The sequence below is a fragment of the Oryzias melastigma genome, linkage group LG1, assembly GCF_002922805.2.
Source record: "Oryzias melastigma strain HK-1 linkage group LG1, ASM292280v2, whole genome shotgun sequence".
In the NCBI taxonomy this organism is placed as follows: Eukaryota; Metazoa; Chordata; class Actinopteri; order Beloniformes; family Adrianichthyidae; genus Oryzias; species Oryzias melastigma.
Genome location: NC_050512.1, coordinates 12,679,333 through 12,704,535, shown reverse-complemented (window position 1 = coordinate 12,704,535; position 25,203 = coordinate 12,679,333). Strand labels below are relative to the sequence as shown.

Here is a 25,203-nt window from a genome sequence, read left to right as displayed (position 1 = left end):
ATAATCCGTCTCCATTTTTTTAACAGTGGCCCTGAGGTGCTAATCGCATTACATTCTAAAAAGCAACACTAAAATTCCAGAAAACATGAAGAAAATATTTCAGAAAACCAAATTAATTTCCAGAAATTAAAATGAAATGTTAGAAATGAAACAAAATAAGAAACCGGAAAGGTAGGTACTGAGAATTGACAAAGGAGAGCAGGAGAATGTTTGGCCTGAACTGTGGAAACAATTTTATGAGCTTTTTACAAAATTTCTTAAACTTTTAGCTTTAAGAAATATCCTCTATCAGAAGATAATGCCATGCCAAACTACTTCCAGGTTGAAAATGTGAACAAAGGTTATCATCCAATGGTGATGTCCCTTAATACCTACTTTTTACGGTTTCTCATTTTTTAACATTTTTTGGAAATTGCTTTTGCTTTCTGAAACATTTCCCACTTATTTTATATCATTTTTTACCATGATGTTTTTGTGTTTCTAAAATGTGGTGTTGCTTTATTATTTCTTTTGCTTTTTTATCTTTTACATTTTTTCCTGTTGTGTTTCCGATTTGCACTTCAGGGCCACCGTACATTTTAGCGCAATTTTCATTTGAAATATAAAACAACTGAGTTTGTACAAATGTACCCCAATAAGCCGTAAACATTTCAGTTGTGTTGAGCACATTGAACAAAGTGAGTAAAACACCACCTAGTGGTCAACGTGTGAGTTGAACATTGATCGAAAAGTCAGCCAGGTGTCAGAGAAACAGGCCAACAGCACTGCAGCTCAAATATGTGCTTAAATAATCCAAATAAAGTACATATATAGCATCTTTATTGAACCTAAATATTCAACCCTCTTCTATTTTTTGTCCAGCTCGTTTTAATAAATAAGTTATGATGGACATGCCCTAAAAACATTCTAAACACTCCTCACCGTGCTCCTACATGAACATTGCAGATCAGTTGTTGCAGTCTGACTGACCCAGATCAGGGCTGTTAAGATAATGACACAATCTGCTCATTAACATTCTGTAATTTTATTAAAACATTCACTTTTTGTCCCGTGACAATGATTAATGTCAAACATTCTGACATTTGAAACATTTTTGTTTTTATTGCCTAGTAATTGAACACATGGAAATGCTAGTACAGTCTTCTCTGCATCAGTAAACTCATGTTTGCCTTCAGTAACAAAGCTTGATTAGATATAACACTACTTACAAAACTCAGTTGTATTTGATCTGAGTCTGCTGGACAGATGCTCCTGTCACAGTAGAAAGAAGAGGAGGAAATCCATTGAGGTAAACTACACACATTTGTTGTACATAAAGTTGAAAGGACTACAGGGTCTAAAGAATAACCAGAACTCATCAAACATAGAACCACATCTGATCATTCGGATTATCCGATCAAACAGTTCCTTGTCAACCAGTTAGTCGACATTTGTAAACACAAGCCGAACTGATCCGTCAGTATCAGGTTAATTTTGCACACTCTAACATCCATGATTATAAATAGTTCTTGAATGTAAGACTTTGGAAATGACACAGAAGTTAGACAGATCTCCTCCTCGCTGGCAGTTCTACCTGACAGCTTTATTATTCTGAGAAACTTTCTTCTGAGCAGCACCTCCCCGAGCTCTTGAGTTTCTAAAGTTGCCAAGTTTTGAGAGAGACATTCCAAAAAAGCCTGACGGCGGCTCTGCGTTGGGCTCCTGCGATATCTGCTCAGCCTTCCTGTAGCCCGGGCTGTGTCGGCGTGGGGAGCGTCCGGACCGGCCCTCCACCTGCAGGTGGCTTGAATCGGACTGCCCTGTCTGGCCTTGCCAGTAGCGGTACCCTCCGATCACGGGCACGGCCGCTCGACTGGGGCGATGGAAACTTCCAGGTTTAGCAATGATTACTTTGGGTCCTTTGAGCCTGGCGTCACGACCTGGAGATCTGGAGGTCTGGAACAGCTGAACGGAGAAGAGAAAAGGTGTTCAAATGGTGTTCAAGTCTATTTCACCCCAAAATTTAGTCGATTGAGTTTAACAATGTCGGCTAAGATTAATTTTTAGAGTTTAACTCTTCGTTCTTTTGACTACCGTAACTCTTTAACCGTTTACGGAATAATAATTTCATTTCAGTGAAAAGCAGCTTTGAAACATTAAGCAGCACTTTATGTTAGTAATGGTTTACATATTGGTGCAAAGCTGCTTTTATTGGCTACAGAATCAGCTGAGTCACGCCATGTGGTATTAGGCATCACCAATGACAACTTGGGTATTAAAAGGGTTAAAGGAGTCTGTGAATAAAAGTTCAGCATCAATATTCTTGATTGTTGTCACAAATACATATATATAATTTTTTAAACATGGAAACCTTCAATAAAACAACTAAATGTCTTGGAAAAAATATAGATTCCTTTAACTCTGTAGCATGAAGGCTATTCAATCATCTATTTCTAGTCAGTTGGTGCATTTCTTTTAAAAATATCAACTACGTTGTATAAATGTCAAAAATATATATATTAAAACCAACAATCCTGCACTATGGTTTTCCTCATTTCCTATGTAGCCCGGACCCTAAACTCTTCATCTTTACTCGTTGATGACTAATCTTAACCTAACCAGCCACAGAAGTGACATTATTCAGCATTATGGTCAACCTTTAGTCCCCAGAATTATATTTCTCCCAGGGATGGTTATAGTGGTCCTAACATGATAACAAATACAACCATACTCACACCCCTACAACAGCAGTAGACTTTACAGGTGACAATAAAGGCTGTTTCTTCATGTAAAGGGAAACCTAAAGGTTTTCTCAAGCTGATAACAACTACACTCATAAATCTAATCAGGGACACAAACACGAGAAACGAGCCAGACACAAAGACCTGCAGAAAAATGACGTTTGAAGGTGATTCAAAACCAACGTCTTGCATAACCACGCGCCATCACACGTGCTCCTGGTATCTTTAAAAGCAAAGCATGTAGTAAAATCTAGCTTCTACAATGATTCTGATGTAATGGATCATCTGATGTGATTTAAAAGACCTTTTAAAATGAAAGCAGCAGCAAACCAATGTCATATATGTGCAAAAACGGGATCTAAAGAAAATCAAAAGACCCTTGTTTTTTGTATTGTAAGACAAAAAAAAATATCAATAAAGTATCAAAAAACATATCTTAATGACTAGAATTTTAACTCAGATATTTTTTTTCTTGCTTATTTAAAGAAAATTTTCAGATTTTATAAGCTTGTCTAAGTTACTAGTGGGGCTTGTTTCTGAAGTCTTTTATTCTAAAATTGTTGTCACCAGGTAATGTAGTGTGTTTTCACCAATTTTCAGTTGGAGCTCCTTTAGTCCTTCATTTATTTCCACTTGAATGTGTATTTGCGTTCTTATTTGTGTGTGTTTTGTGTGTGCAGGTCATCGTACAACGCTCCCTATCTGCCAAAAACATGAGTCACGTAAAAGGAGCATCGATCTTCGCCGCCTATCTGAAATTGCTGCCCTTCATCTTCATCATCCTCCCTGGCATGATCAGCAGAGCGCTCTATCCAGGTGTGTCCCGTCTTAAAATAAAAGCGAACAGAGGGGGCGGAAAATACCACTATCAATATGTAAGATGTCCCGCTCCAGCAAGCAGCAGCTTGCTTTGGCTTTGCCATCAGTGAGGACAAAAAGCAACCAACATGTTGCACAACGCGCAGAGGTGAGCGGGATCCTCTTTGATTCCTGTAAATCTAATTATGCTGTCGAAATTCCGAGAACCTCTGTTTCCTTCTGCCAAACTTACTAACCGTTAGGAATGTTCCAATCTACTGAGTTCATGACCAAATATGAAAGACAATCTCTCTTTCCTTTTTTTAAATATACTTTTGCAACAAACTGCCAATAATAAAACCATCAAAGATCAAAGCATCATAATCCCTATTGTTGCATGGACACAAATAGATCATTGCGAATATGTAAAATGGAATAAAAAAAAGCAGGGTTCTTACCTGTCCGATGTGTCTGTGTGGGGAGCGGTGCCCCATCTGGCGCAGCTGCTGGGACTGACGAATCAAAGAAGCCGTGTCCTCTGATTGGCTGGGCTCCCGCAGGTCCAGCATGCTTTGAGAGAAGCGGGCCATTATGTTGAGCCCATCCCCTTGATGGTTGCCTCGGCTGGATCCTTGGTGCACTCCGTTGGTCAGAGGGTCGTGTTGCTGCAGCTGTGAGTAGTCGGAGAGTTCCTCCTCTGACGCTGTGGACGCACTGGAGGGGTCATCGTTGACGGCTCGGTCGCACATGACTTTGGTACTGTCCTGGCTGCCCTCCTCGTTGCTGCCGGAGTCGTTGTCTCTGGAGGTTAGGCGAAGGCGGCTCGGAGTCTGCCCTTTTGAGGCCGTTTTTAGACTTTCCTTGTGGTCCATTTTGACTAGAGTGACCTGAGTGTTATCAGGCTGCTCAGAAGAGGTGGGATCTATGACTAGCTGGAGGGTACGGCGTTTAGGAACAGGGGGAGCAGCAGTTTGTGCTTGAGAAATTTGTTGAGCGCTGTCAGCAGCAGTCCTTGCTTCAGCAATAACTTTGGAAGGGGAAGAGGAGGCGGGTGCGTTTGTTTGTTGGGGCTCCTGGACTGGAGCAGTGTGGGATGTTTGAGGGGAATCCGTAGCATCAGTACTGTCTTTGTTCTCAGCTGTGTGCGGACTAAGTGTTTGGTTGGGTAAACTTTTGGGGCTTAAGGCTTCTGGGCTTGTACTTCCAGACTGCTCCTTAGGTTTTTGAGCCTCTGCCACAGGCTGACTTGAAGTGGATTCCTCAGTGTGGGCTTGTGGAGCCAGTGGTGAGCTAAAGCGGATAGCCTGACTGACCTCAAACCGCTCCGACCTCTGTAAGTGAACTTTATGGGCTCTCTTTTCGTCCCTGATATTGATAAAGCCAATCACATCACTTGGAGGATCCGGTTCTGGCCAGGTGGGCAGGTACGGGATCAAATATGCTTTCTCCAGATCGGCTAAGCCAGGATGCAAGGGCGGTTCTTCCACAACATCCTTCAGATGTCCCTTCATCACTTTCAGCCCAGTGGGATTCTGAGAGTTTGAGTTTTTGTTGCTGGAGTTCTGATCAGAGGAAGTGGGGCTTGTGCCCGAGGCCACAAGAGCATACTTGGGGTTAATTAGTTTTCTTGCAACAGAAGCAGGAACAGGAGTTGGTGCCACCAGAGGAACTGGGTCAGGGGCTGGTTCATCTTCCATGGAAACCTTATTGAGTGAAACGCTTCTGGACATGAGGTAAAGGTCGCGGAAGTGTACATCAAAGGTCTCCACTGCCTGGCCAGTGACGACCGTGATGAGGTTACGGTCCAAACGGGAGGAGGACCAGGTGAAACTGGAATACACACAAATACAAAAATCTCAATCCACAGCAATGACTTCCAGTGTCTTTAAATTTTGTTTTTCTTTTTGCTTTTAAAAGTGTGTTTTTGGTGGTTTTAACATGTTCTTGTGGTATTTTTCTGACATATATGAAGAAACGTCATCTTAAAGATGCAAAAAAATTCTGAGTATTCCTTTATTCAAATTATTATGAATTGGGGGCAGACAAGTTTGGAAAAAATTATATTTATGACGTAATGCTGGACGGGCCACAAGCTCCCTTCTCCGAGCTCTCAGTAACGAGGAGAGGAAGTTGGTCGGGGCTGCCAACGGTCCCGCCCACAACTCAGGGGGGAATTTCTAATAAACTACTGCTGATTTTCAGAAGCTATGTCTTATAAATGACAGTTTATTTTTGTTTGTTTTGTTTTTTTTTTTGGCTACAGGATACTCATAACTAAAAGACCACTGGGAACCCTTTTACAGTCAATCAAAAAAAAATGTGCCTTTAAACCCAACAAACCAAGCAGATTATTTATTCCTCTATGTGTTTCCCCCTGAAGTCACAGTTGGTGCACTCTTTGAATGCACCAACTTCTGACATACTGAGAAAAATAGAACTTGCAGAAGTTGTGTCACTTTAAAGGTTAAAAAAGAGAGAATTGTTTGTGTGAGACTGTTTTCCAAATTTAGAGAAATGAACTCCGGTCGATAGCAGTCGGTCCAACAGCAACACTCGCTGATTAAAAGGAAAAACACCAGACGTTGTAGACATTACTCATTCCAGCTACATTGTGCAATGTTTTTGTTCTTGTGCCCTATTAAGTTAGGAATAAATAAGTGTGGTGCGGTCAGAACTACACGTGTGTGTAGACTGCCGACAATGAAAAATAATTTAACTGTGAGATTTTAAATAATCAAATTTGACACAACTTCCTGAAAGCAAAGCTGCAAGACTATAAACCCTCTATTGACACAATACAACACATTCTTCACTTCCCACCAGATACTGAGGATTGGATGAGCTGCTAAATACTGCTCTTTGTTCATCAGCTGGTTGCTAACTGTCTCTGTCAGACATTTTCTGCTGAGCTGCATGTGTGTGGTTGATTTATCCAGACCAAAATAGCCCATAACTCCTGACTGCTTCAGCCGAAAAAGAAGAAATAAAGTGAAAACAGAGAGGAACTTCTAAGTGAGTGTTCTTGCGGGATTCATTTTAATCTGGAAGTTTTATTTAATAAAAACATAACTGTCATAAAAGTGCGCTCACCTGTATGAGCCAGAGATGGCTCTATCTCCATCTACCAGGAGAAACTTCTGGCTTAGAGATCCACGCACCTTCTGTGCCGATCTTGTAAAGAACTCCACACCTCCGCAGCAGCGCACGCGCAGGTTCTGCAAAACGAAAAACACCCAAGGGGTCATTTCACTCTACAAGAATCTGCATTTATGGGTTTTTCAGGACACAAAGGGTAATAAAGGCCAGAGAAGAATGAGGGAAGTGAGAACAACCAGCTTCCTTGTTGCTAAAAAGTGGATGCTTTAACACTATAAGCTGGGTGAGTGTGCAGGATCCAGCAAGGACATGTGTGCATGCTCCAAGGACACACCCTGTGGTGTCTGTCTTAAGCTTTGTGATGAGGGTGTGGTTCCACGCCGAGATGAAGTCCTGGGCAAAAGCGACAAAACACGGGACATCATAAATGCTTACCGGTGAAGCAGAAAGAAAAGATAAGAAAGGAGATGAGAGAGGTTCTGGCCATTAGCGTGCGGAGAGGAACTCTGAGAGGGAAACTTATCAGACTGCGACTTGCTTAATTCCCCGCAGCCAAGACGGAAATGTGATTATTATGTGTAAAGCCTCCAGCTAAAATGTGGAGAAAATCCCAGCACTAAGTATTTTCTGTTAGTGCCTAGACCAGTTTTAAGTCAACCAGGAACAGCTAGCTGATGCATGCTACTTACAGGCCTTCGGGCCAGGGCAGGTCCGCCTACATCACATATTTGTGGAACACATCCATGAATTTATGTTTGAAGTTTATTTTTTTGTTTTTTAACATCCTTTTCCAAACACTGCAGCATGATTGTCGTTTTTTTTTTTGTTGCTTTTAGCCGTGCTGTGTGTATCGTTATCTCAAGCGCCTGTGTGTCCAACCGGCTTGACAAAACATCATCTGTGCATGAAAGGTACCTTTAGGTGGCCGCGGTGCATATTGGCTCTGCCACACATGGAAAGAAAGCAGGGAATCGCAGCGGGGTCGATGATTATGTACACTGGGATTCGCCGTCTGTAGGATGCGTCCAGCAGGTCCCGAAAGATATCCACGTCTGTGAACGCGTCCATCACCACCGCTATCACCTGCACACACATGAGAAAAAGCAACACAGGAAGCCACGGTCTGTGTTAGTGTTTCCTGATCTGAGGGCGTTGTCTATTTAATCTACTCTTATCTACAATAATGAACTCAGTAAATCCTTAAAGGAAGCATCGGGTTTAAGAGAACTAACTCTGAGCAACAACCTTAAACTACAACTAGGATGTTTGCAGCAGTCTATGGTTGCAATCTTTCTGATTCAGAGCATTACAAATGGCAGGGTTAGGTCATAAAACCTGCTGCGTCCTGTTATAAATGCCATTGAAAGGTTTTTGTCATCAATTGAGACTAAAATGGACTAGAATAGGAATAGTACTAGTTTAAATGTTTCCAGAAGATAATAAAAATCATTGACTAAATTGTGCAGAATCACAAAATAAAAAAACAATGCTACTTTGTTCAAGCACATGTCTGGTTTCCGTGCGATGCTGTCCCATGAGGAATGCACGTCCCAGCATTTAGGCATAGGAGGGTTAAAGGTGATGAGTGCAGTGCTGGCATGTAGCACGTGAGTGACGTCAGTGCATTTTTTTACTGGCACGTCAAGCCAAAAGTTGTTTTATTAAAAAGCCTGGAGGTGTGAAAGTGAAGCAATCTTGTGAGACAAAACAGAAACAAAAATGATTTATAACATTTTACTAATTTGAACTGTGGAATTAAATATAAAGGAAGGATTGGACCAAACTCAATAAAAAAGAAAACACCTAGAAGACTGACTTACATTAAATATTTGATCAAAATTTTCTATGAGTGACACATAATGAGTCATATCTGCGTCATTAACACGTGTAGCTATGTTTCATACCTGTTAATTCTCTAACCGCATTTTTTTTTATATTATATCTATAAATATAGCTCCGTTGATTCTATGGTGGGAATGGAGGTTAGCAGCCTAAAGCTGCAAAACAAACAAAAAGACATTTATGAAGCTGTAGCTGAGTTAATGCTAAGCTAACCTGTTTTTGAAATAATGTCCTTTCAAAAAGGTGTTCATTGGCAGTTTAAACACTATTCAATAAAGAAACATTCAATTTCATCCACGCACAAAAAAAGAATCAGCTTCAAGTATGAAACTATTCTTTCAAGAAAAAAAAAGCATTAAGGATGTTGTTGCTATTTCCATGCTAAGCTAATGCCTGTTTTTACAATGATTTCCCAACAAAAAAGGTGTTTAATTACAAATAATACACTATTTAATCAAAAAAACAATTCAGATTGCGTTATATTATTATTTCTTTGGGGAAAAAGAAAAACATATAACCGGTGACCATTTTTATGCTAGGTTAATATTTGTTTTTGGAATATTTTTCATAAAAAAATACGTTTATTGTGACTTAATACACTATAAATCAACAAAACAATCCAGCTTTACATTAGATGGTGTTGAATCATTCTTTAATTTAAAGAAAAGTCATTTAGGATGCAGTAGCATCTTCATGTTAGGCTAATACCTGCTTTTTTATGTATAATTTTCACCCATAAGGTGTTTATTGGCAATTAATAAATGATTTCAAAAACAAAACATTTAACTTAAATCAGTGAAACAATTCAGTTCACGTCATATGATGATATGTTATTATTACTTTACAAAACAAAGGAATCATTACCAAAAAAATATACTGTAGCCAATATGGTGGGCGAATAGCTGTTTTTGGAATAATTTCTTTGAAAAGAAAATATTTTCATTACCCACTTAATTCAGCTGTATTATTCATTCTATGAAAAAATAAAATAAATAATTTATTTTTCAACACAAACAGCGTAAAAAGTAGGCCGAAAACATTCGAGTTTTTTCTCTATATTTTATTTTAAAGCTATTTATTCATTTACAATGTTGTATGGGAAGTTCCTAAAAAGTTAGCTAAAACGCTACACACGTGCTTACGTCATCATTTTGGTTTGTTTTAGAAAGAGTCGTTAGTGCGTGTTCTATACCTTCTGGGCTAATGCGATGTTCTTGCGCACCACCTCCTTGATGTGCGTGTGCCCGTCAGCGGGAGGCTGTGTGTGCACGGTCACGCGCGTGACCCCCCGGTACGAGATGGCATCGGGCCACCCCAGGTCCAGCTCGACCACCGAGGCCTCGGACCGGTCCGGCCAGTACTCCAGCGAGACCTCCCCGTCATCGGCTCCTTCCTCGGCGGGTCCCGCCAGCTCCGGTTTTTGGTGATGCTCGTGCCCCGGCCGGTAGGCCTCTGCCGTGCGAACAATGCGCTCCAACTCCAGCTCCGAGAGGAACTCCCGGACGCCGTGCTTGCTGGTGTAGTCCGTGAACGCATCATGGCCCGAGCTGATGAGAGCCTCGAGCGCCAGACGCTGGTCCTCGCTGTAGAAAAACTCGGGCTTGCTCTCGCTCACGCGCCAGTTGACGTGGTGATCGTCCAGACACTGGATCTGAGACAGCGCCATGATCCCAGTTCGGTCCCTAAAAAAGTTAGGTCCGATCCGGTCCGATAAAACCTCTAGGAGTCATTACGGTCCACACAATGTCCGCGTGAAAAGAGCTCGTGACCCCGAGAACATGGGTCCGTTTGATACTGGTGTATGGGAGAGGCGTTCACGGGAGTCTCAGTCTCAAGTAACTGGATCCTTCACTCAGGTGTAGCTGGAACAAAGCCTACCCGCCCAGAGCCACGCCTTTCACCTGACAGGGGATGGATCGCCCCAGCGGCGGCTCCAGACCCCGGGCAATGCAGACGAGAGGCGGGCAAACAGCTGTGGATGAGTGTGCTCCTGTCTGCCGGTGAGTCAGTCCCGAGCGGGACAAGAGATGGAAGCGGCGGCCATCAAACCTCCTCCGGTCGTGTTGAAACAGCATGAGTCAGCCTAACTGTTGCGCTGACGGCTCACTTTTCCTCCTTCACACCATAACTTCCCAGATGTCCGCACATGAAGTCAGCGTCATCGACGTGGCAGCTGTAAACTTTTCCCCGCGTCAGCATTTTCGCCGGTTTGACTTTTCTTGACTCGATTAAGAGGCTGGAGGTCCGGCGGACCGCTCCGTCCACCGGCGAATGCCTGTTCCAGGAATTCGGTAACGGAAACTTGATCACCGGGGCCAAAAAGGCGGAGTGTCCGGAACTTGGTTAGGAAAGGGAGGCTCCAAACCCCACCCTCCCTCTTGGCAGGACAGTCAAAAGACATTTTTGTGTATTTGTGTGTGTGCGCGCGGGGGTTATCTAATCCAGATTGATCAACAGGACAGACACCGAGAGTTTACTGCCCCCTTTATCAGTGTGAATTATGTAGTACTCCTGTATAGCTGACTGAAAGACTCTATAACAATAAAATATACACTTATGTCCATGTGGTCAATTTTTTTACTATTTGAAGTGATGAAAATTGTGTTTTTAACATGTTCTTGTGGCATTTTTTGACACTATCTTAAATTTGCATTTATTTCTTTATTTGTACGGTTGTGAATCAAGAGGAGACAAAAGTGCTGTTTAAAATAGATTGTAGCTGTGACGTAGGAGCTGCAGAGGGCAGGCCAGCACCCTGCTGCACTCCATTCTGATGCATCCACGCCTTCGTTTGCCAAGCTGATTGAAAACTGTATAAGTGAATAGCTTCCATATTACCATTTTTGTTGCACTGGTGTGTGAGGAGCTGTAAGCTAGAGCACGAGAGTGTGCACACAGATGGATGACGGGAAATGGGAGCAGGCTTACTTCCACATCAACATGCCCAACAACAACTCAGAAGTGAATTTCTAATTAATCACTGCTGCTCTGTAGAAACTATATCCCAGAAAATAACATTTTTTTTTCTCTTAGAAAACGGCATGATTACAATTTAAAATATGTCAAAAATGGTCGGTGGGACTATACTGTTTTGCTGGATTATCTGATGATTAATCATTGTAATAGATGACCAATTTAAATTTTTGGGTTAATAGTTGTTCAGTTATCTACATAAAACATTAACCAAATTGACAAAAATGTGCTATGCTTGCAGTCTATAGAGAAAATCTGATGTATTAGGTTTTTTGGACAAGAAAGCTCAATGTAATGATTAATATTTGTAAAACCTCCATGATAATTACTTAGTTTCTTATGGGAGAACATTTGTCGCTGAACAAGTTATTACCCCCTCTTTAAGCTAAATTAACTTGTGGAATTGAAGTAGATTTTAAGCTAAATATTTGATCTTATAATGAAGTACTTTCACTCCTTTAAAAAGCAAATTTTTCTGATAAAACTGCACAGATACCTGTGAAGTGTTCAGTAATAAGGCTTAAGGCTTTTGTGTTGTAGAAAAAGATAGACAGTTTTGCCCTAAAAACAGAAGAAATTCCTTTAAAACCCCGGTTTTCTAGGACAAAAGTTTGTGCAGATTGGCAGGAGTTCATCAGAATTTTGCCTCTGAGTTATGGGTGGGATTGTTGGTGTGGAAGTAAACCCTTACTGATTTCCCATCATCCCATTTATAACACTAGCTTACAGCCCTTCACATCCTCGACTTAACATTAGCAGTGCAACAAAAATGTCAAAGAAGAGCTTTTTCAAACAAAATGTCTCCATCTGCTCCTGATTCATCACAATTAAATAAAGAAATACTCAAAAATGCTATTTAAATATTACATTATTTTATAAATGTCCTTCATATATGTTGAGAACATTTGGTCTTTTTGAAACTGCTAACTTTACCAAGATTTAAAAATAAATGTATTTAAAGGATGTTAAAATGATGTAAAGGGTTTCATAAATGGTAAATGGATGCACTTTAAAGTCTTTGTAAATGCATTTTTGAGAACACTACAAGTTGGAAGAAAGCATGGTGAATTAAACAAACTCCTGGAATTTAACATTCAAAAATAAGATAAATAATACAAGCTGTGAAAACTGGAAGTATAAAGCAGGAATGTCTTCAAACAACTCCACACTTCAGAAAGTTTTGATCAATTTAATGTTTTAGTCCTGGGCAAATATTACTGTAAGTAAATATAAAGTAAAAATACATTTTTGATTCTTGTTTGTCTTTTAAATAGTATTTGCCCTAAAATGGGACAAAAATAAGCAGAATGTTTTTAAAACAGGACTGGATGGTGTCGTAGTTGTTCCAGCTGCATCCTTTCTGTGTGGAGTTTGCATGTTCTCTTCATGCATCATGCATGCATTGGTTATATCTAGGTTATCCATCTTCCTCCCTTAGTCCAAAACATGCTTCATAGGTTAATGGATGGTCATAAAGAGTTCTTTAGATGAGAATGTGTGTGTGACTGCAACAGACTATGTTCCCCACCTTTGCCCAGCAGTAGCTGGGCAAAGGTCTCCAGCAATCCCACGACCCTGAATAGGGTGAAGACGCTTAAAGGATGGGCTTTTAAAACAGGGTGTTTAAATGAGAATTTAAAAATATATATTATAAGAAATACAGCAAATGAAGAGTCATTCTGCATTGTAGCTCGTGTCCATACTCGTGTTCCAGACTCAGTTGGGTGTGTGGATCCAGAAGAGTGTGTGCGTGTGTGTGGAGCGGAGGTGGGATGCTCCAACATCGCCTTTCCCAAGCTGGTCATTGAACTTATGCCAAGTGGTGAGACAACCGTTTCCTGTCACTTTCTGGTTTCCTGAATCCTCTGAGGAACTTTCCTCAGCTCACGCCCATGCTTCTGTGCTGCAGGCTTGAGGGGCCTAATGATAGCCGTCATGATGGCGGCTCTGATGTCATCCTTGACCTCCATCTTCAACAGCAGCTCCACACTCTTTACCATGGACATCTGGAAGAAGCACCGCCCACGAGCTTCTGAGAAGGAGCTGCTATTGGTCGGCAGGTAGTGGAGTCGGTTACTTGTCATCAAGTGAGACTAATGATGTTTGTTTGTGGAGAAAACTGAAAGGATGCTGAGTTCTTTCTGATGCAGGATCGTGACTGTGATCCTGGTGGTGGTCAGCGTGGTGTGGATCCCCATCCTGCAGTCGGCCAACAGCGGCCAACTCTACGTCTACATCCAGTCAGTGACCAGCTACCTTGCCCCGCCTGTTACTGCTGTCTTTGCATTGGCTATTTTCTGGAAGAGAACCAATGAGCAGGTAAGGCTAAAACACCACGAGTCTGAAAGCTTGTAAATATGACGTATGATCTACAACGGCAGGCCATAAACTCCCTAATCTGCTCAAGAGTTATGCATGCACAAATTGAGGTGATTCTATTTTCTCTCCATAAACTTGCAGACAAATAGATCCATATAAGTTTTTGTTTTCCTGGCATCTGTCTCAAATCTGTACGGTTTGATAACTCCAGTATTGCTCACCATTTTGTTGCTCCAGTAATCTTAGATTGGGGGTGTGGGGGTAAGGGAGTATTTTAAAATGGATGATGGGAAATAGGGGTGGGCTTACACCACTCTGCAAAAACGATGTTGTAGAAAACGACACAGGTTCTGTGATTTTGTGTGTAAACGGCATAATCATAATGAAAAATAACACTGGGAATGCTTTTAAAATAGATCAAAAGATAATCAGAGTGAGACTTTAGGGATTTATTTATATTTTTTCTCCCAAAATTGGTTGTTTCGGGTGACATTTTCAGAAGCTGGAATGACAGTAACAAGTTGACTAAAATTACAGAAATGTGAATTTAAAAAAAAAAAATGTCCAGGAGCAAACAAACACTGACTTTATTGTGCGTTTATTGCATTTAGGACACTGCAAAACATGTTCCAGGTTTCCTTGGTGCTCTGCTCGCTGCAGAGTTTTATTAGCCTCACATGGGATTCATCTTTGCCCGGCAGGTTTTCTCTCTCAGTGCTCGGTGTGAAGTCCATTGTGTTTGCAAACGTGTGAACGCCTTCTGGAGTTTTTGTGTTGTTTCTCCCCTGGCCCTGCGCCTTACAAAGAGCTTTGTTTGTCCTTCCCCCATAAAGAAACCGACATCGTACTTTGCTCTCATGTAGAAGAGATAAAGTCAATGTGAAGACAAGAAGTGAGTGAAGGTGTTATCAGAAAAGATTCACTGAGGCATCGAAAACAAAAGATAAGAGCAGAAACTGCATCTGGAGATAGTGGAGTTTATTCTGCAACATTGTCCAGTTGCAAGTGTGGACAAGTCTGCCGAGTTTATAGGCTCAAGTCTCTCTTCTTAACTAGAGCATGGTCTGGGTGTGTTCTGTATTTGTTGGCATGCTGCTCAGTTGCTTAAATAAAGATTTTTGTTCGCAGGTCTTTGAGTAATAACAGGATTTTCCCCATAGCTTATGTGCTAAATGTCAATATTGCTCTTTACCTGCTAAAAAAGTTCAGAAGTGTCAAGTTTATGTGTTTTTTGTGTTTACAATGACCTTGAAAGGTTGTAAAAAACACAAACTAGTCCTCTGGAGATCACATGCAAAGGGGTAGCTTAAATAATAGCAAAAGAAACGAACAAGATATCTAAATATATCTACTATTGAGCTAAAACGCTTTTAGTTTTCTTTCTTTCTTGACAAAAATTGAATGTCATACAGCCCAATAATAAGTATTTTGTTTGATATAACAAGGAAATGGCTTTTTTGTGTCCGTACGTACCTAAATTGTAATTTATTGTTATTACAGTGATAGAAAAAAGTGGTGTGATAAGTAGAAAGACTCATTTGAGAACAAAAACAAACCATCTTAGTACAAGTTGGCCCATCCTAATAAAACCTCATAAAGCTAAAACTAGCACTTACTCTAAGAACATTAAACTACATTTTTGTTTCCAAAATAATGACAGTCTTACTAGTCAACTATTATTGACTTTTAACATAAAATCCTTAAAATTGAACAAAAAACATAGAACAATTTCAGTTTTTTTGAGTCATAACCCATAAGAACCCAAAGTGATATAGTGTAACAGAAAAAATATCTGAAAACTTTTCTGTGGTCCAGTCAGTTTTTTTATATTTTTTACATGCTTTTAATTTGAAGGAAACATTGGTCTGTGTCTTTATGGGTTAAATCCAGTTTTTTATGTCAAAAGTATGGAGAAAATTGATTTTGACAAAAATGAGACAAAAATTTTCTTAACTGTGCTGACTTTGAGAAGAGCTTGGAAGGTGTGGAACAAAGATAAATAAAACAACATAATATCTGGTCAAATGAAAAAGGTTTTAATCTTTTGCAACCATATGTCTGCAGTGTGCATTTTGGATTTATTTTTCCATCTTTAAAACACTCCACTACAAACATTTTAGATAGAAAATAACTTGGATAATTCAAGATAAACATTAAATGAAAAGAAGATAGTTCAAGTTTAAAAATTTTCCTTACTTTAATTCTTTGCCTGAAAATATTCATATTTCTATCTTTTGCCAATTTATGCTTGTTTGCAAGGGATTTTCTGTGAAGGTATTAATGCACCAGAGCAGCTTGTCTGTAGATATTACAAGAAGCAAAAGTACCAAGAAAAAAAATGGTCCCATATCTGTTCTGTTTCACTCCTACAAGCTTTGAGATAAATACAATAAAAGCAAAAATCTAGATTAAACTCTCCTCTAAAAAGATGAACAAAACCATCATTTCTTTCATGTATCTTGAGGCAAGCATGGATACAACTTATTATAAATCACTTTTTTGGAATCTATGTTCAAACTAAAGTTTGTTTTTTTTTTCACTGAACAGTTTGGAAAAATTCCTAGAGATGTGTGATCTGTTGTGCAAAAAGTCTAAAACACTTGCTGTTTAAAAAAACAAATGATTTAGTCATGAATGAAGTATCTTTATTTATACAGAACCTTATAAAAGGCTTCAGGGCACTAAAGTGTTTTATAATAACAATACATAAGATAAATAAAAAGAGAAAATGAGGAAATTATTAACAAATAAATGAAAGCAAAATACAAAAGGCAATAAAATACATATTAAAAACTTAAGAAGGAAACGTGTAAATTCAATTATAAAGGGTTTATTGAAAAATTAACTAAGCCTTTTTAGTTACTGGTGTAATAGGATGTCAACAAAACAAAAAAGAATCAGCTAAAAAAGTAAATGAACTGAATTGAATTATGTTCAGATTATGTGGAATCTGGGCCGTCTGGCTCTGCAGACCCAAGAATTTTCATATGGCTCTATTAGATATGACAGTTTATAGACTGAATTCAGAGCTCAAGTTTTTAGGAAACTATGGCTACTTAGAGTAATTCTTGTCTGTAAGTGATTCCCAATTAAAACAACTAACTTATATTGGGAAAAGAATATTTTACACTCAATTCTTTACAGATTTGGTCCCTTGGTATCACACTAAAGTAGACTCAACTAGGTGAGTAATGCAACTGGAGCTGTTTAAATGTTTGACGAGTTTGTTTTAGCTTTTCTCGTGTCAAGTGAAACTGCACAGATGACATTTTTTTAAGAAGGTTGAATAATAGAAAAGGAAGTGAACAGATGTTTATGCTGTGGCGCAATGCTTAAGTTGTAAAAGGGGGAACAACAACACATAATGGTGGGAAATTGAGAGCTTCAGAATCTGAGCTCAAAGCTTTTTCCAGGAATGAAACGTTCTGTTAAGGTATGATTGAATTAATCTGTGCTCTGTAAAAACAGGCTCCCTAAAAAGGAGTCAAAAATGATTTAAATTTGAAAAAATGTCTTTAAATAAGTAAAGAAATCTGCAAATGGAGTTAGAAAAATAGTGTAAGAATCTTTATTTTAAGGAAAATATTTTAGTCACTAGTTTCTAGAAAATCTCACTTTTTCTTGAAAAACTTCTTACTTTCTTAAGATTGTGTTTTTGCAGTGAGTGTTTCTGTGTTCTCAGGGTGCATTCTGGGGCCTCATGGTGGGTTTGGTGGTAGGTATGTGTAGGATGGTGTTGGAGTTCGCCTTCCCTCCTCCCAGATGCGGCGTTGAAGATTCAGCTCCGATGATTCTGCGCGGCATCCACTACCTCCATTTCGCCATTCTGCTGTGTGGACTCACCGCAATCGTGGTCGCTGTGATATCTCTGCTGACGCCGCCGCCCAGCCACGAGCAGGTGCCCACATATCATGACTTAGAATGCAAGTGTGCCTTATGTTGACACAGCTGCTTTGGTACCTGTTAAAGTCAGGGCAAAGGAGAAAAATGAAACCGTGAAAGAGAAACACATTTTTCATATTTGGACTTTCAGAGCTCCTGATCCATTCATCTTCTCTACTGTCGCTGAAACCTGAACCCACAACTCAAACATGAGCCTTTCAGTTGAAGCTCCTTGTCTGAACATGTTTAGGAGAATTTGTAGGAGTTATTCAGAAATGGAAAACACCTCATATAAACTCCTATATAATCTCCCATATAATCTCCTTTAAATGAATTAAAAGTGTAAGTATCCGAGCACCTCTAGGATTTTTTAATATAAACAAAGACTAAATGAAAAAAGATGAGAAGATGTAGACAGTAAACTGACCTGTGGAAGTAGACAAAATTCTAAAAACAACTAAATAATTTCTTAAAATTGAAATGTATCCACATAATTAGAACCATCCACATCCAGAATTTAAAATTCAACTTCTACAATGACTATTATAGCTTTAATAAATATTTTATATTAGAAACATGTGCCATAGAAGAATACATTTCATCTATGACTATTAAACAATAGCAGAATAAAATATCTAATTTTTTATTTCATTTTAATTTTATTGATTTATGTCAAGCATTTAAAATAATTGAATACATTTGACTAAGAAATTAATTAGAAAAGTGATTGGAAAATTTAAAAAAAAAGCAAAACAAAGATGATAGAAGATCATGCCATCTTCTTAACAGTGTGAATATTGATAATCATATAGACATTTTAGCAGTCATGCATATAGTACACACATGTCGCATTTGAATCGTTAAATATAATGATTATCAATTAAAGTCAAGTAGAGTTTGATTTGTTGCTTGAAGGGGAGGGGGAGGCATAAAGTTGTGTAATCCCACTCCATGTTTGACTAATTCCTTGAGGCTTGAATTTATTTAAAAAAAATGCTTTTGATTTAAATATTAAATCAATGTCATTTTGGAGCAGAACTGGTTTGATGCATATTTGCATCAATTGGCATCAAGAGATAAAGAATCCATAAAATGATTAAAACCTGTTTACCTGTGATTCTGAAAACAGCTAAACGTTTCTAGGCTTTGTTAGCCTCTTACGGTGTTGACATGTGGATCTGGATGCAAATGTTCCCACAATTAAAGGCTCTCGCTAAAACTCTGCAGAAAGATGATTTATTTGTCTTTTCATTCCTAATGCACTCTTGTACTTTTTTATTACATTTCTTTGACCGGATTTGCTCAGATGTGGAGTTTTATGATGGTTTAGGTGATGATCAACCAATCAGAAGCAAAATCCCTTCTTAGTGAATGCTCTGGGCAGTCCCACAAAACCAGAGGTAAAAAAAAAGTCAAGACCAAGATCCATGTTGGCAAGAGCTCTCTACTTCAAAAAATAATCGGTGATGAAGGGATAAGTTCTAACTGCTTTAACCTAATGTGCTGATAAAATCAGATGGATGTGTTCGTGGTCACCACACAACCTTTCAAATTAATCTCCATTCAACAAACACTTGAGGCAGAGCTCTGCAACTATCCCTCTAAAATGGCCTTTTGACCCTAAAGAAAAGTAAGGTTTTTATTTTTAGTTGGCTATCTGCTGCTCAGCCATGTATAGTTACTGTTCAAATGCAAAGTTCTTAAAGTATGGAATTGCAGTTTTGTGTATGGATTTTTTTTAACAATTAAACACCAATGTTATGCTTAAAAAAAAAGTTAAAATTGTTTTATAGAAAAAGACAAACTGTTATAATCCAGTTATTTAACACTAAAAATGAATGGCTTAACGACCTCGAAATCATTTAAATAAAGGATTTTTAGGCTCTCGCTGGGTGTCAGTTTGTAAGACTAAGAAATGAAACTACTTCCACTGGTTACAAGTCAATTAAAACTTTATTAATACCTAAAGTGACAGGGCGTAACCATTATCTTCAAGAGTGAACTGCAGGACATAAAAGTTTTAGCAAGAGAGAATGTTAAGAGCATCCATTGTCCATAAAAGGTTAATGTACAAACTATTCTGATATCCAATAAATGCTCATAAATTCTATTGCAATTTTGCACTTAAGGTGTTAAAAACACCTTTGAATTTTTCCTTCTTCCTTTAATTTCTTCCTTTTTCTTTGTTGGTTAGTAATTGTTAGCACTTTTATAACAGATTCTCCTCCTTTCCCAGGTGTGTAACCTGACATGGTGGACAATAACCGAAGAACCACAACAGGATATTTCATTACAGAAAGTGTCCTCTGTCAGCCGCCGTAGTTCCCAGGGTGAGTCTGGTTATTCACCAGCAATAAAACCACTGAGTCACATCATCTGCCTTCACACACTGCTGTTACTGACTATCATGTGTGTGTTTGTGATGCAGGCGCGGAGCCAACACATCAGATGACATGTGCACACGGAGCCAGCTCTTGCATCTCAGCGATGCGCTGCTCACAGCAGACTCCAGCTCCCAGAGTCCCCAGCTTGAGAGAGAGCGTGTTCTGGTCCAGGTTCTGCTCCATCAATGCAGTCCTGCTGGTCAGCATCAACATTTATCTGTACGCATACTTTGCCTGAGTGGAGGATCTGACAGAACTTTTAATCTTTTAATCAGAGATGTGATAACTCTCTGCATTCAAAAAGATATATGGAGGGAGGCCATGTTTGTGCCACGTCTTTCATTTAAGTGAAAACTCCGACCTTTTTCAAATGTTCACTGAAACCTTCAATTCCAAGTAGAAATTCTGCTTTGGAAACGGTTTGATTTCTTATTTTTGCTTTATAAATAGAATAAATCTACTATTTATTTGGTGGATTACTATTAAGATAGACTTTATTTAGGTCCCCCCCCCCCAGAAAAATAGGAAAATAAAGTTTCTTAAATGAAAATCCAAATGCTTTTTGCTACAATTAATGTAATATAATGATTTTGTTATGATCGTTCTGCACTATCCTGAATTATTTCTTCAAAAAGAGGGCATTCAAATTTTTGCCAAGAAACATTTGAACAGGTCTATAGGCATGAAACATTTATAAATTCTGTTGTAAAAGTGATATTACTTTATTTAAACTGAGTTCTTAATCTTTTTTACTTATTTTAAAGGTCTTTTATGAAATATTTCAGGGATTTTTTGTTTCTGCATCAGTCATTTTTATTCTTTCTACTTTAGTAAATGTGAATATGCTAAAAAGTCCAGGCTCAAAGTGTATTTTTGGAGACCAAATATCTGTGATCTCCAGAAAAAACACTTTCTTTCTCACCCAATGTACTAAAAGAGAATCAGTACTTTTCACTGAGAAATTAACTGTCTCAAATTTGATTCCTGAACATAATTTAATACATTCTCACGCTTTGCATTTTTTCTCTTTTGTGAATTCTCAAATGAGGTGAAGAATAAACTAAAAAAATGTCCACAGAATATGTTATATTTGACAATAAACAAACAAACAACTGTGTTTTTTTTTGTACTCTTTAATTGCATTTGCTACAGACAGAAAGATAAGATGACAAACAGAGGATGTGAAACAGTGATGTGAATTACAGAGATGGGATTTATTTAAAGGGTACAACAGTTTTTGTATTGTCAGAAATTATCTAAATGCACTAAAAAAGACAAACGTCTTTAACAGAAATGGGAAATATAGGTAAAAAAAAAAAAGTCAAATAAGACTCAAATTTGCAGTGTTTACACCAAACCTGAACTAAATCAAACAATGACAAAATCCCATTTTTAATTCTACATCCATGTGTTCAATAATCTGTTTATCTGATATCATTTTAGCACCCACTAAGTAAATTAGAGCTAAATATTCCTAACTAATCAAGTATGAGTGCTGTCTTTGTGTCGTTATGCAACTATGTTACGTTTTTTTTTAGATTGTTATGCATGAACGGACAAGAGGAGCACTGAGGTATGACAAAAACAAAAAGATAAACCTTGAACGTAACTGGAGTTGAACGTAAATTTTGAAGCTTAAGGATCTTTTATACCGGTATCTTGTCTTTTCCAGTTAGAAAACTGGAAATGTGTGGACTGATTACATGTTTTTAGGTCTCTTTTTTGAAACAATCTTTTTATTCAAAACATTCTTTTTTTTTCTAGTAGGTTACTGAAAAACCTCACCTACACTCTAAATCTGAATCTGTTTTGTGTTAACTAATAACTTCACATATTAGACAGAGCGGGGATCTGCAACCTTTAATGCTGAAAAAGTCATTTGGGTCAAGTTTCTTACTGTCCAGAACCCAGCGAGAGCTGCTGAGTTCTATTTATGCTTAGATAACTACTATTTTAATTACATTTTTGAGGCCATTTAGATTTTTTGATTTATAAAATGTGATTTTTCTTTTAAAGTAATTGAATGAAAACAGTTATATTTTTTTAAATAGCAAACAGCACATCCAAGTTCCTTTCAAAATAAAACGAACCCTGTGTCAAAAAGGATCCTCGTGCTGCAACAGATGAATATGTGGACAATAAATTAAACTGTTTACCATAACTTTGCTTGGTTATCTAACTTGTTGAAAAATCTAAAAATAAATGACAAAAAAATAAAATAAAATAACCAAAGCTAAAGCTAACCAAAGCTAGCCAAAGAGCTACATTGGAGAGGTAAAAGGGCCATGTGTGGCTCCGGAGCCTCGGTTGTAGACCCCTGATCTAGACTCACGTTGGTAAGTAGTAGCGTAGTGTTAATGGTACAGAGGGTGCACGCATTTGGGCGGGAAGATCCCCACCCGGCCTCGACAGCGCCCCTTCCAGCTCAGGGAACTGGAACAGTCCAACAGTTCGATGACGTCCCCGCGCAGGAAGTGCAGGTGTGTGGTCTGACCGGGCGTGTAGTCGCAGAGGGCGTTAGCCAGATGGGGCATCTACGCAAACACAGACACATCAATACAGGCACTGCAGATGCTCACGATGCTCAGAAAGAGAAGGTCATACCTCCAGAAAGGGCTTCTGCAGATTCAGAGAGGAGTCTCGCTCAGGGTGACAGGGGCGAGGGTGGAGGTGAGCCGAGCAGAGGGATTCCTGAGAGCTGTGCCTGTGCGGGCTGGGATAAGGGTTACGGGCGGGATGTGACTGGAGGTGAGGAGATGAGGGTGCGTCCCTGAGGCACACCACCTTCTCCACAGCGATGCTGTGCGTTCGGTAAAAATCTACCAGGCGGTTCAGCGAGCAAAACGCTTTATCCCAGATGCAGTACTGGCCGCCCCCTTCCAAAACTCGGAAATGTTCCACCCTGTCGCCATAGCTGCAAAGTAGAAGTAGTGAGGATTTGAGAAACACGGGTAGCTAATTTACTCCACTCTTCTGGAGCTTTAATGCAGTACAGAAAGTGAGGGACTCAAAGGTCAATATTTAGGGTTGGGTAAAAAAAAATGACATTACCAAAAACAGTGTGGAAAAAACTGATAGACCAGATAGAGGTAACGCAACCTGAGCCAAGCATGATGAAACAGTTTGGGCTCATAAGACTCTTACAGAATCGCATTACTGGAATGAGCCCGGTCTGCTCAGCGGCAGCTCTAAACTAGTGGAACCTGCTAAAACGCTTGTCAGAATATAAATCAGCACCTTTCTATGAGATCTTTTCTATTTCTTTAGAAGGAGCTGACTCATTTTTGTTCACAAAACTGTTTGGCAAATAAAAGATATTTCAGCTTCAGACTTGCTTTTCGTGTAATCCTCCCAGGGTTTGTCGAGTCGATGCGTAATGATGATTAAGCAAGTCCCTCCTCCACACACTCGAAGACAATCCCTACGTTAATACGCCAAAGAGACATCGAACAAAAAAGAAAGAATAAACTCCAGTCTGTCTGCTGTTTTCAGAAGGAATAAATGATTGATGGTTGAAAATGTCTGTGAAAATTGAGGCCATCAAATCTGGTTACATTTTTGTTGCTATTATATTTCTCAGAAGAGACTGAACTTTATAAATTGTATCGTCAACCACCAATTATATGAACTGAATCATTGTTAAAATGAATCACTGCACTCCTTTAAAATGTCTTAGTATTGCAAAAATGCTGAAATTCAGATTTCAAAACACCACATTTTAGCCATATTCAATCTCTTATCACTCTTCACTGTTAACGTATTGCTTAAAGTCATGGTAAATGAAGTGTCTCTCATTCCATTTAAGACCGATGTTACGCCATCAGGCATTAATGCGCGTTTGGTATGAACTCTCATGACTGCAGTTGCGTAATGTACCTGAGTAACAACAAAAAAGATTGTTATGAAATGTCCCGATTATTGAACACATTTCATTTAGCACCCATGATTAAATGTGTCCCACGTCACTCTGCTGGCCTAAATAACACCTCCACACACACACTCTCTGTACTCTGATATTTTTAGTGCCATAAGTTCTCATAAAGTGTACTAAAATTGTCCTGGCTTTAGCCTCTGTTGACCCTGACATTGAAGCAGAGGTGGATGCTGCTAGTTTTGTCAAACAACAACAGAGACTTTAGAATAATATGTTTCAGAATACTTTTTTAAATGAAATTATAGCTTTTGTCCTTTGAGGGAAGGGAGGCAGGGTTTTGGCAAGACATTAACACATTTAGGTGTAATATTGGGAGTTTAAAGAGTGTAAGTGGGGTATGCTAAGTTCTCTCACCCACCTAACGGAGAAGGAAAACTCTCCAGGGGCTGATTCGCTCTCTCGAACCAGGAAGACTCCGGTGACCTGCCAGCGAAGACGCTGTTCAGCTTCAAGCCTTGATACTGCTCCTGCAAACCACCTGTGACAACACACAGGTGCCCAGAAATGATCATCTCCTCCTGTGATACCATCTTTGAAGAACCAATGTGTTTCAAATGAGTAAAAAAAGTTAAATAGTAGAAGGATTTCATTACGGATGAGGAAGGAGGGAAATGTAGTTCACAGGCACAAAGCCTCGCTTTCCTTGAATCTCTGCTATGACCCAGTAAGAATCCTCCTCCATTTCTACCACCTACAACACATCCACACAATTAATTACTCTGAGAGAACACAACAACTACAGCACATCTGTAACCAACACACTTACCTTAACAATGTCTCCTTTCTGGAAACTGAGCTCATCTCCCTCTGACGCAGAGAATGAGAAAAGCGCCACAGCTTCCATGTTGGAAAAAAGCAATGAAGAGCCTCAACAGAAGCGTGTGCTCAAGAATGAAAAGAGACGAGAAGGCGGAGGAGACCAGCGGTGGTGCCAGAGTGACCGCAGAGTGCTCAAGTTAATGAGAGCTCCTCTGTGCGCGTCCCTCTGCTCATCCATGTGACCAAATGATGGAGCATGAGCACGTGGATGTGCTGAACATCTACTCAAACTCTGGGGATTAAGAGGAGTCAAATTTAGACAGAAATTCAGCTCATTTCATCTGTAAGGGTTAAAACTGAACCCTTTATGGATGTTGGGCACACGAGTAACCAAAAAACTGAAAATAATGAAAGAGTAAAAGCTTCTACAGTAAATCAAACATATTTTATGCCATTGTAATTGTCATGTTAGATCCTGAAGGTGACTGCAATTTAT

The 25,203-nt window shown here is 39.1% G+C and overlaps 3 protein-coding genes across 4 annotated transcripts in view; 1 reads left to right on the top strand and 2 right to left on the bottom strand.

The window, feature by feature from the left end:
- slc5a10 (solute carrier family 5 member 10) overlaps positions 1-21,334 on the top strand; it is a 29,353-nt gene extending 8,019 nt beyond the window's left edge. For both annotated transcript variants that reach the window (XM_024259495.2, XM_036211961.1), the window contains 7 exons: positions 3,401-3,536; positions 13,144-13,251; positions 13,339-13,489; positions 13,580-13,748; positions 17,431-17,646; positions 19,867-19,960; positions 20,059-21,334. In XM_024259495.2, coding sequence (XP_024115263.2) covers positions 3,401-3,536; positions 13,144-13,251; positions 13,339-13,489; positions 13,580-13,748; positions 17,431-17,646; positions 19,867-19,960; positions 20,059-20,252 — 1,068 coding nt within the window. In that variant the 3' untranslated portion in view covers positions 20,253-21,334. The remainder of the gene's footprint in view (positions 1-3,400; positions 3,537-13,143; positions 13,252-13,338; positions 13,490-13,579; positions 13,749-17,430; positions 17,647-19,866; positions 19,961-20,058) is intronic.
- On the bottom strand, positions 1,009-10,893 carry LOC112137265 (protein FAM83G). Its single transcript, XM_024259494.2, has 5 exons — positions 9,649-10,893; positions 7,530-7,697; positions 6,609-6,733; positions 3,977-5,348; positions 1,009-1,944 (listed from the first exon to the last, which is right to left on the bottom strand). The coding sequence occupies exons 1-5, from the start codon at positions 10,120-10,122 to the stop codon at positions 1,570-1,572; spliced, it is 2,514 nt and encodes an 837-aa protein (XP_024115262.1). The 5' UTR covers positions 10,123-10,893; the 3' UTR covers positions 1,009-1,569.
- grapb (GRB2 related adaptor protein b) lies at positions 21,141-25,086 on the bottom strand. The gene is made up of 5 exons (XM_024259496.2): positions 24,715-25,086; positions 24,542-24,639; positions 24,307-24,426; positions 22,619-22,928; positions 21,141-22,548 (listed from the first exon to the last, which is right to left on the bottom strand). Exons 1-5 carry the CDS (start codon positions 24,790-24,792, stop codon positions 22,369-22,371), a joined length of 786 nt encoding a protein of 261 aa, XP_024115264.1. The 5' UTR covers positions 24,793-25,086; the 3' UTR covers positions 21,141-22,368.
- Positions 25,087-25,203: the final 117 nt, after the last annotated feature.